Source organism: Hylobates moloch, unplaced genomic scaffold (genome assembly GCF_009828535.3).
Source record: "Hylobates moloch isolate HMO894 unplaced genomic scaffold, HMol_V3 SCAFFOLD_15, whole genome shotgun sequence".
Taxonomy (NCBI): Eukaryota; Metazoa; Chordata; class Mammalia; order Primates; family Hylobatidae; genus Hylobates; species Hylobates moloch.
The window spans coordinates 69,934,625-69,949,126 of NW_026652290.1; the positions used below are offsets into that span (position 1 = coordinate 69,934,625).

Here is a 14,502-nt window from a genome sequence, read left to right on the forward strand (position 1 = left end):
ATAGGGCAAACCCGGGAGGTGGAGCTTGCAGTGAGCCGAGATTGCGCCACTGCACTCCAGCCTGGGTGACAGAGCGAGACTCCGTCTCAAAAAAAAAAAAAAAAAAAAAAAAAAACACACCCAAGGTCACCCAGCTGGTTCTTCCTGGGGGAGTCTTACCCTCTTAAGCTGCTTCCCACTATAGCACAATTCACGTCTTGAGGCTTTGTTTCAAGGATTAAACAAACCAGCCCAGGGAAAGTGCCTGGCTCAGAAGGTACCTACACTTCCCCCTTCCCTGGCCCAGCCCCCAAGGGAGCTGGCTGTGCTCACTTTTCCACGGCACACGGAGCGCACACACTCCACCAGCTGCCCCGTCTCCAGCTGAAAGGCCCGGCAACGCTTCATCTCCTGGTCCCACAATTTTACAGCACCTCCTTCTTTGGTCCTAAAAAAGATTGAAAGGGACTCAGGCTGTTAACCCTCGTCCTGAGACGAACTACCCCCTCCAGCCCTCTCCCCTCTTTCCCAGTCATCAGGGTTGGGCCAGTTGGGGAGAAGGACAGACCCTCCAGGGTCCAGACCCTCCAAGCAGCCTCCCTCTTCGGCCCTGCTGCTGAGCAATCCCAACCTCCTGAGCTTGCAGATCTCCTAAAATGCCCTCAAATGATACTATCTTGGGAGGAAAGAAAACGTAATTTGGAAATTCAGACTTTTTATTAGATTAAAACACAGAAATGTTTCTCCTGTCTTCAGGCTTTGCTTCCACATCTCCCCTCTTCTCTTCCTTCCTCCATTCCTCCACAGAGCTACTAAGAATAACATTTTATCAACAGCAAACTCACTGTGGTTTGTTCAAGAATACCTCTCAAGATTTTTAAAAAATTATTATTTATTAATTTGAGATGGAGTTTCGCTCTTGTCGCCCAGGCTGGAGTGCAGTGACATGATCTCGGCTCACTGCAACCTTCGCCTCCTGGGTTCGAGCCATTCTCCTGCCTCAGCCTCCCTAGTAGCTGGGATTACAGGTGCCCACCACCATGCCCAGCCACATTTTGTATTTTTAGTAGAGACGGGGTTTCACCATGTTGACCAGGCTGGTTTTGAACTCCTGACCTCAGGTGATCTGCTCACCTTGGCCTCCCAAAGTGCTAAGATTAGAGGCGTGAACCACCATGCCTCTCTCAGGTTTTTAAACTATCATCAAACCACCTCTGCACTCCTCTCTTCCTTGTGAGGATCTTGATTTAGGGTCCTCTTGGAGAGAGAGCAGACTGATCTTCCTAATGCAAAAAAGATAGGAGGATGACAATCTGCATTTTCTCTAAGTTGGGGACACTTTTGTCAGTTTCTCCCAAGATAACAACAAACGACAAGTTGTTTCCATAGGAGCTTTGGCTTACGGCCGCTCTTTTCCGCCGGTCACTATAAGTCCATCCCGAAGGGTTGTGTACATTGTGAACACGGGGCCTGTGTGAGCCTTGGCCACCAGCCGGATGAGGAAGTGGTCCTTCCAGACATAGACGTCTCCATTGATGGCACCCGTGAAAGTGAGGTTGTTCTGTAAACAAAAGAACATCTTCTACACCTGGAACACACTCAAGCGGGTCCCTCCCCAGCCACCCGTTCTCTCATTAAGGAACCAGAGCTAGAGATGCAGACATGTCTAGGCAGTTTGATCTTTTTGTGCTAAGGAAAGCAACAGAATTTGCAGAGAAATCACTGAGAGCACATCACAAGGCAGTCACCTGGCTTGGAAATTCACTACATTTAATTGGCTTGGGCATCTGACTTCCCCTCTGAGCACAGCTGTGCATTAACAAGGACTTCCCTTCTGTGAGCATGGCCCAAGTGACAGCAGGGATGGGGCAGACTCCAGGCCAAAGGACACTTTCCTGGGGCTCTTCTACAAGAGGGAGAAAATCACTCCTGGAGGACCACGAAGTTGGAGCTTGCATTGGCTGAGGGCACCCCATAGCCCACTTAAGGGTGGCAATTGGGGGCATCTGTGGCACAAGAGGGCTGGAAAGAAAAAGGATCATTATCTACAGCGGAAATTGTTCCCAACATCCTCTGGGGCTTGCAAGTCAGGGCTGCCTTTAGAACAACAAACCTCCTGTCCTGGGTGGGTGTCCTACCTTTTCTGGTTAATATTTTAAGAAAAAAAAAAAATACTGGCCAGGCGAGGTGGCTCACACCTGTAATCCTAGCACTGTGGGAGGCTGAGGCAGGCGGATCACCTGAGGTCAGGAGTTCAAGACCAGCCTGGTCAACATGGTGAAACCCTGTTTCTACTAAAAATACAAAAATTAGCCAGGCCCGTGGTGGCAGGTGCCTATAGTCCCAGCTACTTGGGAGGCTGAGGCAGGAGAATCGCTTGAGCCTGGGAGGTGGAGGTTGCAGTGAGCCGAGATTGCACCACTGCACTCCAGCCTGGGTGACAGAGCAAGACTCTGTTTCAGGAAAAAAAAATATATATTGTCAACCCACCCATTACGTGCTACAGAAAAGGAACAGTGGTTGCAAATAAGCCAGTACAGGAGCGAGTGTGGAAAGGGCTTTCCTGCTGTTTTCAGCCTCTTGGCCAAATTCCCCTCCTGCCCATGCCCATGCCCATGCCCAGGGGGTCTAGGTCCCCTTCTCAGGGAATATCTGCTAGAACTCACAGCACCGAAGGCCACGGAGAGCATCGTCTGCATTTTGGCAGCTCCCAGGGACCCAATGACCCCTTTCTTGTAAAGCAAGGCGCTGCCTGCCAGGGTCCAGAACTTCATATGTTTGACCCCGACAGATACAAACTGCGTGTCTGAGTCGGGGCGAAATTCCACCACAAATATGCGCTCCAGGTGACCCCCTCGGCTGGCAACCTTGGCACCTGTGTGGGTGACAGAGTCCAGTGAGGCTCCTCATTGCTTCATGGGCCAGGCCGGGGGAGCCGCAGCCCAGGAGGTCTCCACCCCAGCAGGGGTAGGGCATGCCTCAGTTCTTTACAGCACTCTCTCCCCTTCAGACACTACTACCCAGGTGGCAGTGCGAAAAGTGTGTCTGGCAAGTTTCCCGAGCAGCAGGTGCTGGTAACAGATCCCCCCACCCAGACATTCATGAACGTAGCAAGAAAGGATGGCCTGTGAGATGGAAGCTTCCAGATATGAGAAGGCAGCAAAGTGGCTTAAAGATATCCCCCATCCCCCTTCCATCAGTCCCCAGCATCATCACAGGAGTCGTCCCCCCACAGGACGACAGAGCTGCTCCCAGAGTGCCACTGGGACTCACATTCCTCTAGGCAGCTTTTTTTTTTTTTTTTTCCCTAAGATTCTCCCGCATTTTCTTTAAGTTCCCCGTTTTTCTTTTTATTTTGTGGTGTTTAGGTTTAAATTGTTTTACATTTTAAGTACTAGTTTTTTCCTTAACCCCATTTATTTATGTTTTTGACTGTCTCTTGAGTTTTTTTAACCTTTGTCTTAATAAAATTCCAACTTACCATTTACTTGTAGAACAACTTTAGACAAGTTATTTAAGCTCTCCGTGCTTTAGTTTCCTTACCTGTAAGATGGGGCTAATAATTTTTCCTATTTCAGAAGGTGCAGTGCAGATAAAAAGAATTGACGTAAGTGAAGCCCTGAGCACAGTGCTTGATACTCTGAGTGATCATGTGTTAGCCAGTATTAGTAGTAGCAGTAATAGTATTATCATCACTCCTTTAGCTCCTTTTAAAATTTCTTGGCTTCTATTCTTTTAGCCTGTATTTTAAACCCACCTCTTTTTTAATCTCATTATTTTTAAGCTCTCGAGTTTTACATTTTTGTTTTAAACCTGTTACCCTTTAACTTACTCTGAATGTTTTTGTTCCAATTTCCTAATTGTCACCCCTCCCTTGATTATTCACACACCTATGTTTTTCTTCTTCGTTCTCATCACTTCATGTTTGTCTTTATGACAGCTTTCTAGTACCATGATGGTGGTGGGTTTTGATGTAGCTGGGCCTGCGGCCACCCGTCTGATACTCCCTAACAGAATCTCTTTCCAGGCGAGGCTGGGGAGACCCACAGAGAACTTCTCCCAGCTGTAATTCTCTCTGCATACGGAATCCCTGACTTACTGTAACAGATCTCTCTCTACTTAGGGCTCAGAGGTTTTAAGACCCACGGTCTCCAAGGATACCATAAACAAAGTAAGACAACAGACTGGAAGAAAGCACTTGCGATGCTTGCAAGATTCAGAGGATTAACATTAAAGATCTATAAGGAACTACAAATTATAAATAAAAGACAAACAACCCTCCCACTCCAAGTAGTAACAGGATTTGAACAGGTGAATTACAAAAGCAGCAATACAAGTGGCCAATGAGATGGAAAGAGATTCCAGCTCACCAGTCATGGGAGAAGTGCAAACAGACAATGAGTTGCACATTTGTTCAAAGCCACTGTTTGTATCCTCCTTGTTTTAATTTCATGGACGCTTCTAATTGTGGAGACACTTGTATCCCTCTTTGCACTGGCTTCTAGTCCGCTCAGAGCAAATTACACATATACCTAGGACCTGACGACATGGATTTTATGTAATAAGCTCACTTTTAGGTCTATTTTATTTTTACCTACACACACACAGACGTTCCCCAAAACAATCCTCTGATGAATGAAGAATGAATAATAGGCTCTCTAGTGATACACAAAATGTATGTAAACCTCCCCAAACACATGAAGTAAGACTTGAAATGAAGGCAAACCCACACTGGAGAAGGAAGGGAGGAGAGATGACATGTCCATGGTCAACCCGGAAGAGGTGGTGGCTGCTGATAGGTCAGATATCAGCCCTGGCTCACAACCCTCTGTACAAACAAGAGCAGGATCCTCTCTTCCCTGGGAGTTTGCTTAAAAGCCCTGGCTCCCCTAACCTTCCCCTGGGAGGTCAGAAGGGACCCTGGGTGAGCAAGAGTCTGTGCTGGGGCAGGCCAGAGTGGGCACTGCTTGGAGGACAGGTAGAGGGAGTGAAGACAGTGAGCCTGAACCTAAAAAGACAAGGCCGTGCAGCAGGGCGAGTGTGAGAGCTTTCTTGCAAGGATCTAGGAACAGAGTTAGCAGCACCAAAGAAACACATAATGAAGCACTTTATGTCCCCACATAAGAAGGGGCTTTACGCAAGAGCTTTCTGACAGCATGTGGGCTGCCTTGTGAAGTGATGAGACCCACATCCTTGAAAGTATTCAAGCAGACAACAAAGGGGTGCATTTGGAGGAATTTCTCCTTAGGATGGGTCCTGACTGCAGGAAGTCTTCTCTAGTTCTTCCCACTCCAAGATGCTCTATGTCTATCATTTAAGATGCTCAATTTCTCTGGGCTGAGTCTGGTTAATCAGTTGGTCACTTGACATCACAAGGAATGAATCTGTACCCCTGAGATACTGACTATGCAGCCATCTGGGTGAGATATACTGGTGAACAAGAGAATGAGAACATGTGGTTTCCTAGAAACATTATAGATCATGTCACCTTCTGAAGGAATATGGCATCATCACAAATGTCTGCAAGCTGTCGGCCTCTTTTCCTCATATGGGGGTGCTCAGAGGGAGTGGAACTTTCCTCCCAATGTGCTGATCTCTTTACAACCTCCACGCACCACCCCCTCCATGGGAAGATGTGGAGATAATGGGACTCGAGAGCCCTGGATGGGAGAAGTGCCACCTCTGCGCTTGCCTGGTAGAGCGTGTCCCAGATACAGGCTGCCCAGCTGCAGACAGACCTCATTAATGTCCTGACTAATTGGATCCACTTTTGCCAGGGCAGTACCCAACCAGAGAATACAGGAGGAGGATTGCACATCTTTAGTTCTAAGATGACCGCTCAGTTGCAGCTTGTGTGTGTGCATGTGTGTGAGGTGTGCGTGCATGTATTGGGGGAGGACAAGAACGAAATCCTGTTACAGTAAATGTAAACCTGGATTGTGAGATAAATCCCTACTTCAAAAGTGTTAAAATGTAAAAAAAAAAAAAAAAAAAATTAATTGCTTCTGAGACTATGATAAAACATTATCCCATTTCCTAAAATAAAGTAGACAAAGTGATAGGGCTGTAGTAGGATCCAGGGGCCATCAGAAAGAGCACGGAAGACAAGGACCCTTGGGGAGGAAGGTGGCTAAGACAGATGTCGGGGAGGCTGCTGCCTTCCGAGGAGGAGGGCCGCCAACATCGGGGCACCTCCCCAGAGCCCCTTCACTAATGGGCCCTGGAGTCCCTGGCCAGCCTCCTCCTGGTCTTGGGACCCTGGGATGCACTGGCATCAGTGGGACAGCTATACCAGGATCCCCAATGCCCTGTTTTCCACTTGCCCAGCAGCAGTCAGTGCCTACGGCGGGCTTTAGAGTGAGGCAGATCTGGGTTCGAGCCCAGCCCACCCACAGGCAGACACCCTGGAGGGACAGAAAGCCCGGTGCTGGTTTACCTTCCTGCCATCGCCAGACAGTGATGGTGTGCTCAGGGTCCACTCCCACCGACACCAGGAGCTTTCCAGTTGCGCTGAAGTTGACGTAATTCACCCCCTTGGAGTGGAAGCACCGCAGCATGGAGAGGGTGTGTTTGGTCATGGCGTCCCATATGTGGATGGAAGGTGTTGTCCCTGAGTGTGGAGAGGCATGACAAAGAAGTAAGACTGACAAATGGCAGAGCCAAGGCGATGCTTATGTTCACGTAAAAGCCTTTTTTTTTTTAGACAGAGTCTTGCTCTGTTGCCCAGGCCGGAGTGCAGTGGCATCATCTCAGCTCACTGCAACCTCCACATCCTGGGTTCACACGATCCTCGTGCCTCAGCCTCCCAAGTAGCTGGGATTACAGGTGCACACCACCACACCCAGCTAATTTTTGTATTTTTAGTAGAGACAGAATTTCACCATGTTGGCCAGGATGGTCTCGAACTCCTGACCTCAGGTGATCCACCCGCCTCCCAAAGTGCTGGGATTACAGACATGAGCCACTGCCGCCCAGCCTGCAAAAGCCTTTTTTAAGACAAGTGTTTAGGGGTGTTACAGTCATTGGGCATAAGAGACCTATAGCCTGACCTGGCCAGAGAAGAAAGACTACAGAAAATTTGCTTTTAAAGGCAGAGCGCTACGGACATTTATGTTCAACACACACACACTTGCAGAGGATTTTATACGAAGGAAACTGGTGAGGTCAATGATTTGTATCTGCAATTTGGCAAGATACAATCAGCAAACATGATAGAATGACATGATTCTGCTGTGCAGATTCAAACTACTCACGGATGGAACAGCCTTACCTGTAGTTTCCGTAATATCACCTGCATTGGGTGAGCAATGGCAATGAGGAAGCGTCAAGGGAAAACAATAGCTAAAATAAGTCACGTTTCCAACAGTGAAGCACTCAACACCAGCATCAGAAAGTTCCAAATTAAACTTAAAAATGGACATGGTTCAATGAAAACAAGCGGGAAGCTGTAAAAATTGCTCGAGATGACAAAGTAAATACAAACTTTTCACAAATGTGAATCAGTTCACATTTGTCACCGGCAGTTTCCCAGGGCACAGGGGGTCCAGGCACACTTACTGAAACCGACCCTGGCCAAGCACAATCACCAGGCTTCAAAAGACATGGAGCTCTTGACACTTAGGGTCTGAAAAACTGTTCTTACAAGTCCACAGGGATGGGGGCCATCATTTATTTGGACTCTCAGGTGCTGGTCAGACTTTATGGTCCGTCAGAATCACAGTCACTGGATGTGTCAACTCAGGTGACACAGATACATTCAGGACTCAAAAAATCAACAGCAACATCAACAAGAAGGGATGGATGTAAGCAACCCACCCACTCCCTCTCCCAATAATTGCTGACAGGTCAGCGTCCCTGCAAGCTGGGAGAGCCTCAGCTGCCGCAGGACCTCCTACCTATCTGGCTGGTGGCCACCACGTTTCTGTACTTGGGGTGCTGGTTCACTGTGAGACAGAGGATGTCATCCGTGTGCTCCAGATAGAAGCTCTGACTCCCTGGGGGAGAGAGATCATGGGAGGGTGAACAGTGGAACCTAAAGACCTTTTAGGGCAACTCCAAAACATCGCGTGGAGTCGTTAGATATTCCTTATAAAAGTGAGAGCTTACAGCTCTCAAATTCTCACTTCCAGAATCACACCTGGGGAGACGAAGGATGGTTTTTTTGAAATGTTCCTATTCTGTTTTGGGTCTGGGAGAAGGGGAGCTACTGTCTGTTATCTGATACATTCGAGCTGCTCTTCGATACTTCCCACTGCTCTGTGTGGGTCCACAGCACAGTTCAAGTACAGGGGTTTCCAGAGTCCACAGGGATGAAGGTCAAAGTCTCCTTCTCTCCATGGCACAGGACTGGTGCTTCTCAATGTCCATATCTGGGCAGAAGTAGGGGGTGGAGGCCTGGAGATGATGCTTTACTGGGCAAAATGGTACCACTTCTTCATGTGGAATATGAAATTCTCAGGGACTAATCATCTTTACTCACCAAATGCCAATCCCCTTGGGGACCTGGACAGCACAGGTGATGGCTTTACCCTGGAAAGCCCTAACTCGACATATGTCACAGGAAGTAGAAGAGCACTTTATCATCTATCATAGCAAATGGGTTTGCTGACTTCCAAAGCAGCCACTTTAAACCCACCCAAATGCTCAAGAACCTAAAGATGAATGATGGTGTAGACACACAAGGAAGGTGTGTACTGCTACCGATATGATGGCAAGGCTAGAAAGTGAAGAAAATATATAGACAATGTCAAGGTCCTCTGCCCCCGCAGATACACACAAATCAACACGTGCCCGGTGATTTCACTGTCTAAATCTATGTATGAACAACTACACAGAATTGACAAAGAACAAAAATTTAAAATGAAAGTTTTTTTTTTTTTTCTTGAGGCATGAGCAAATAAGGCAAAATGTGAACCTGTTTAAATCTGGTGGTAATGATATAGTTTTCTGTTAATTTCTGAACGGTTCTTTTTGTTTGAAATGTTCATTTTTAAAATTTCAGTCATCATGTGGTTTCTTTTTTCTTTTTGAAATGGAGTCTCCCTCTGTTGCTCAGGCTGGAGTGCAATGGCGCAATCTTGGCTCACTGCAACCTCCACCTCCCGGGTTCAAGCAACCTCAAACCAGGTTCTCCTGCCTCAGCCTCCTGAGTAGCTGGGACTACAGGCAACTGCCACCATGCCTGGCTAATTTTTGTATTTTTAGTAGAGATGGGGTTTCTCTACGTTGACCAGGCTGGTCTTGAACTCCTGACCTCAGGTGATCCACCCACTTTGGCCTCCCAAAGTGCTGGGATTACAGGCATGAGCCACCTCGCCAGGCCTGGTATTTTTGTTTACTGTTTAATTGTTTTCATTCTCATTATAAATGTGGCTAAACTGTCAAAATACAACTTGAAAAATCCGAGCTATTAAAAAATAGCTCATTGTAAAAATGAATAGGCAAAGTTCTGTGCTTTCTTCATGGTTACGGTCTCCAAGGAATTTCTCCACTCCTTACACCGTGTCTCTTGCTTCTCTCCATGGCTCTCGGTTACAGAGGCTGGTGTCAACACAGACGCCTTCTCTCTAGGGCCTATGATGAGGTGAGGTCAAGCTCAGGTCAGAAAGAGAGAAGGCTCTGACTCTGGTAACTGAGCCTGAGCATTACCAGGCCTAACTGAGACCATGCTGGAATTGGGGGGAATGGCTCTATAACGGAAGGAAAGTGCTTAAGCTTTTGGGCATCTAAAGAGTGGGGAAAGCATGTAAAAAACAGCTAAAAGAAAAACCTGTATTTTTTAACCCCCGGTTACCTGTAGAGAGGTTCTGAACGATGCCAGCCGCTGCCGTGTGGAAGATGATGTCGGCGCCATCATTAAGGTAATGCAGGTTATTTCGACAGTCGAAACCTCTGTAGCCAAACACGTGGTCTAGAGCCAGCTCCTGCATTCACACACACAGATCAACGTGACCCTCAGAGGAAGGAAGGGAGAGCCGAGGAACACACCCACATTGCGTGAGCGGCCTCGTGTGTCCCAGGAATGGTATGGCTGGTGAGGCCAACACACACTTACTGAAAACATTTTGCTTCTTGACTGGCTAAGGAGAAAATGCAGCCCCTTCTTTAGTTTTCTGAAATGCTGGGGTGGCAGTCTAACACACAGAATCACTGTGACTTTCCAAAAAACCCCAGATTTACTTCCTGGCTCTGTCGGTGTGCCAAAGTCCAGAGATTTGATGCCCTGTAAAGGGTACCTAGAAGTTTTGTGTCTGTGCCTTGGCAGGCACTCTGGGTGAGCTGAACGGCAGCTCAGAGGTTTGCTCTAATAAACTCTCATCAACGCGGCCGGGGTGGGCAGAGCAGAACACAGACAAAAGGCCATGCTCGTTCTGCTGCCTGGTGCTTGCTCTACGAAGTTTCTACATATTTGCCATTTTTTTCCCCCCAAAAACTAGATACTGTTGAGGTTTGTAGTCTTTCTCTTCTTCCTGTTTTGTCTTCTAAGACAAAGAACAGTGGCTGATTCAGATCAGTTCTTAATCCAACACAGACCTCTCAGGCAGCTCCTCTGTGCCTAGCATGGTGCAGGTGGTAGGAGGGGGTGAGGGCAGGGAACTGCAGGAAGGTTTAGGGTGAGAAGCATCAGGAAAGACTGCACAGAAAAGATACCAGAGAAGGTCTTGGAAAGACCAGGGTACTGGGAGCTGGCAGGAGGAGCCTTCTAAGCAGAAGGAATGACAACACAGGGGCTTGAAAGTCCCAGGCAGCTTCCAAGAACACTAGCGGTGGGTTTGGAGGTCCAGAGATTTGCACTGTGGTGAAAAATCACAGGCAGTAAGCTTAGAAGGTGGCTCTGGGTAAGGTTTTGAAACCATGAACTTGAATCCCATTGGCAATGTGGGACTCTCCCAGGTCTGAAGGTCAGCATGAGGCATGGAAGATGTATACTTTAAAAGGCCAACTCTGGAGGCATTGGGGCATGTGTCAGAGAGAGAGGGTGGAGTCTGAAGTCAGGCAGAACAGTCAGGAGGCCTCTGACTTTATGACAGCCTAGTCTCAACAATTGAGTTCAAATCCCTTTCCACTTACTGGCTTGGTGATCTTGGGCTTGGGACCTAACAACTCCCTTAACACCCCTCAACCACAGCATCCTCATCGGGAAAATGGAAACAGTAACGGTGCGTCCCTCCTGTGTGTGACGATTGTATGAAACGCTTCGTGGCTATGGAGCAGGGCACCCGGCACACAGTCAGCGCTCAGGCAACATTAGAGACAGTGAATATGTGCTCCCCTGTCTCTTTTCTTTCTTCTCCATGGAAGGGATGCTGAGGGTCTGAGTGGGACCAAGTGGAGGGAAATGGAGCCAGGCTTGAGGGACATAGGACGTCTTAGAGTTAGTACTGAAAGGACCTGGTGACAGGGCTGGGGGAAGCAGGAATACGACACAGTGGCTGCGATTCTGGTCCCTGGGATGGGAGACACAGTGCTATGTAGGAGGGAGGGGGGACAAAAGAGAGCCCAAGGGACCTACTCCGTTTCACTTGACTGTGTCTTTGGGAGGTGCAGATGGGGATGTCCACCAGGTAGGTCTTAGAACATCAGTATCAGACTAGAAGTAACTGTTTAACTCACCTCAACCAGTTTCTTTTTTTTGGTGATACTGTTCTTCTGCAGTTTCTCAGGCTGGGGAGCTGCTCGGCTAACAGGTGGCCTGGAAGAGAGAGCGGCCAGAGGAAGCACAGCATTGAATGAGGGCTGCAAGGCTGCCTTCCCGGTGTGGCCTGTGTAGGCCAGTGCCGGCCTCCTCTCTCCTCCCGCCTCAAAGGCCCCTCCACGTGGATCTGTTTAGTCCTGCTCTCCTCTCTCACTCCCCGCCTGCCATGGGACCCGGCCTGAATTCACAGGCACTGGGTTGGGCCTCCCCACACCTGAGGCACCGTGGTCAGGGTCAGCCCTCCTCCCCCTGCTTAACCTTCTCCTGGGAGCAGGGGGAGCAGGAATAACACATGGACTTGAAACAAGAGGGGCTTGGTTCAAAACCAAGGAGAAGCCTGACCACGAGGGGAGAGAGGCCACATTTCCTGGACTTGCTGACCTTTTTCAGACAGGGATGTGCTCATGTTGTTCAGAATTAAGTTGTCAATGGCCATGGTGTGGCGTGAAGTGGCACTTACAAGCCAGGCTTTGGAACGGGCCCTGAGGACCACATGCCAAGTGCCTAGGTCGGCCTCACTTCTCAGACAGGCAGGCAGGAAGCAGAGGGACAGGAGACAGACAGCACTCCCACCTCCCACTCCGCCCTCGCCTCAGGACTCGGGTCTGCATTCAGCTGCTACTACACCAAACGTTGCTTTTCCCGCCTCAGTTTTGGGGTCTGGGGCCTCCAAATTTAATGAAGAGATTTTATAATGTGTAAGCCCTAATGGAATCCTAGATGAGTAGGCCAGTTCTTGGTGATGTGGGGTTTCCTTAAATCAGATTTCTCTGTGGGCGGGTCGAGAGACAACCGTACCAGCTCCCACCGCATGTTCCAAAGTAATTAGTTATTGCTCCCGGGATATGCAAAGAGAAGGATTACCTTGATCCCCTTGTAAGCAGCAAACAAAGCCAAGTGAGAAACTTAGTACAGTTTAGAGCCGCATTAGCAACCACCTCATTCATGCACAAGCATTTTCCAAGTGAACAGACATTCCTGTGTGGCACACACCATGCTTCCCCAGCATGCCAGCAAAGAACTAAAACAGAAATGAAAGAGTGCACCAGTCTACAAATTCAGAAAGCTCATACCCTGGCGTCTCTGGGCAAACTCTGCACTAAAGCGCCTACAGAATAGGGAGAAAAAAGGAAGCTTTGTCAATGCTTCCCGCACACTCTCCGTGACTTTACGAATGTGCCTGGGGACTCTGCTTAGAGTGTGCTGGGGAGAAACTTGCTGTCAGAAAAACAATGACATCTTCCTGGATGTCGTGGGGAGTTATGTATAATGGATACTTTGTTTCCAAATCAAGTTCGACTCATAATTTAGCCTAATAATTCCTAGTGTTTCTTGGTAGGTCAGCCTGCCTGCTCAAATGGCTTGGGGGGTTCTTTTTGTGTGCAGGGGAAGACAGGGTACCTTTATTTTCTCAGAAACTCTTCAATCAAAACATGTTATGTAATCATAAGTGATAATTGGACCAAATGGTATTATAATCACCATTGAAGAATGGGTAGAGAGCACATCTCTGCAAAACGACACCCCCGGCTGACATCATCGCCACCAAATTGAGCAAAATCGGGAGACTGGGGGCATGCCAGTTCTCACAATTAGACACTTCCTTCACATTAATTATCGCTTCCCAGGACATCTGCTCTTTCTTCTGTTTTAGTGGGACTTTCAAAATGAAATCCGTGGGTTTCTTCTTTCACCGAAGAATGTTTAAGTGTATGACAGAAGCAAGCCAGGGGCTATGAGGAGAGCAAGAGGACACTGGAACTATCGCATGGCTCATAAGGCATAATTCGAGGATAAACACAGGGCTCGATTTCAGGGGACACACAGGTTGTATAATATGTAATATATTATACAGTGAATATAGAGTATGCATACAAGCACAAACACTGTGTACTTATATATACAGGAGATTGTATATATATACACAGAGGCAATCCGATGCTTTTTTTTTCACCTTGATTTTCAGAAAAAAACCGAAAGGTAAAGCAATCTCAATGTTTCTTTCTCATTTCGCAAGCATATGTTTACAGCTGTATTGCTTCAAAACTGAAGATGAGAGAAGCAAGGGGAAGAAACCTGCATTGTGGCAAATTCAGCGAATTTTAAGTATTGACCCTTCGCGGTTGTGGATTCTGCGTGAACACTTAGTACTGGATGTTCACCAAACACCTGTGTTTTTCTCCAGAGTGGTGTGAATACTTACTTGACAATTCCCTGCCTCCAAAGGAAAGCAAGTTAAAACACAATACAAGTATTAAAAGCTTCTTTCCAGGCATCTATAAACAGTGTTCATAACATCAGATGTGGAAGGGACTGCCAGAGACTTCACACGTAGCCAAACACTGGAAATTTAACAGTTTTCCGTGGATCTAAATCCTTCTAGATTCAGATTCCATCAGAAATGGGACTCTGAAAAGCTTTGCTGAGGTGGGAAGGAGGGGAGGCATGAGGACATTCACTCACTTTTGGTCCAATCAACTCATTAGAGTTGGTCATTCCCATCTGGCACAGGACAGGAGTGTGAGGAAGGCCGTGGGCACAACCCGGCATTGGCAGGGAGACCCAGTGGGGCCAAGATCTGGGAAGGTGAGGGGGTGAGAGACTGGAGGCGGGAGGAGCAGAGACACAAAGGGACCTGCTGGGGCAAGTAGGCTTTGAAGAGAATGGGCAGGGGGGCAGGGGCAGGGAACAAAGGAGAAAGAGCTTCCATTGGCAAGAAATTTAAGGAGGGAGCCTGGCAAGACAGCAAACAAACTGGATAATCAGGAGAGAGGGTGGCAGACAGGCCTAAGCTCTGGAGAGCAGGAGAAGCCTGCCAAGGAAGACAG

The 14,502-nt window shown here is 48.0% G+C and overlaps 1 protein-coding gene across 2 annotated transcripts in view; it reads right to left on the reverse strand.

The window, feature by feature from the left end:
- Nucleotides 1-14,502, reverse strand: part of EML6 (EMAP like 6) — a 272,017-nt gene that overhangs the window by 12,040 nt on the left and 245,475 nt on the right. For both annotated transcript variants that reach the window (XR_009210040.1, XM_032176630.2), the window contains exons 29-35: nt 11,593-11,671; nt 9,773-9,902; nt 7,875-7,973; nt 6,416-6,589; nt 2,646-2,854; nt 1,383-1,540; nt 313-427 (exon numbers count right to left, since the gene is read on the reverse strand). Coding sequence is in view for 1 of the 2 variants with exons in the window: in XM_032176630.2 (XP_032032521.1) it covers nt 313-427; nt 1,383-1,540; nt 2,646-2,854; nt 6,416-6,589; nt 7,875-7,973; nt 9,773-9,902; nt 11,593-11,671 (964 nt within the window). In the remaining variant the exon portion in view is untranslated. The remainder of the gene's footprint in view (nt 1-312; nt 428-1,382; nt 1,541-2,645; nt 2,855-6,415; nt 6,590-7,874; nt 7,974-9,772; nt 9,903-11,592; nt 11,672-14,502) is intronic.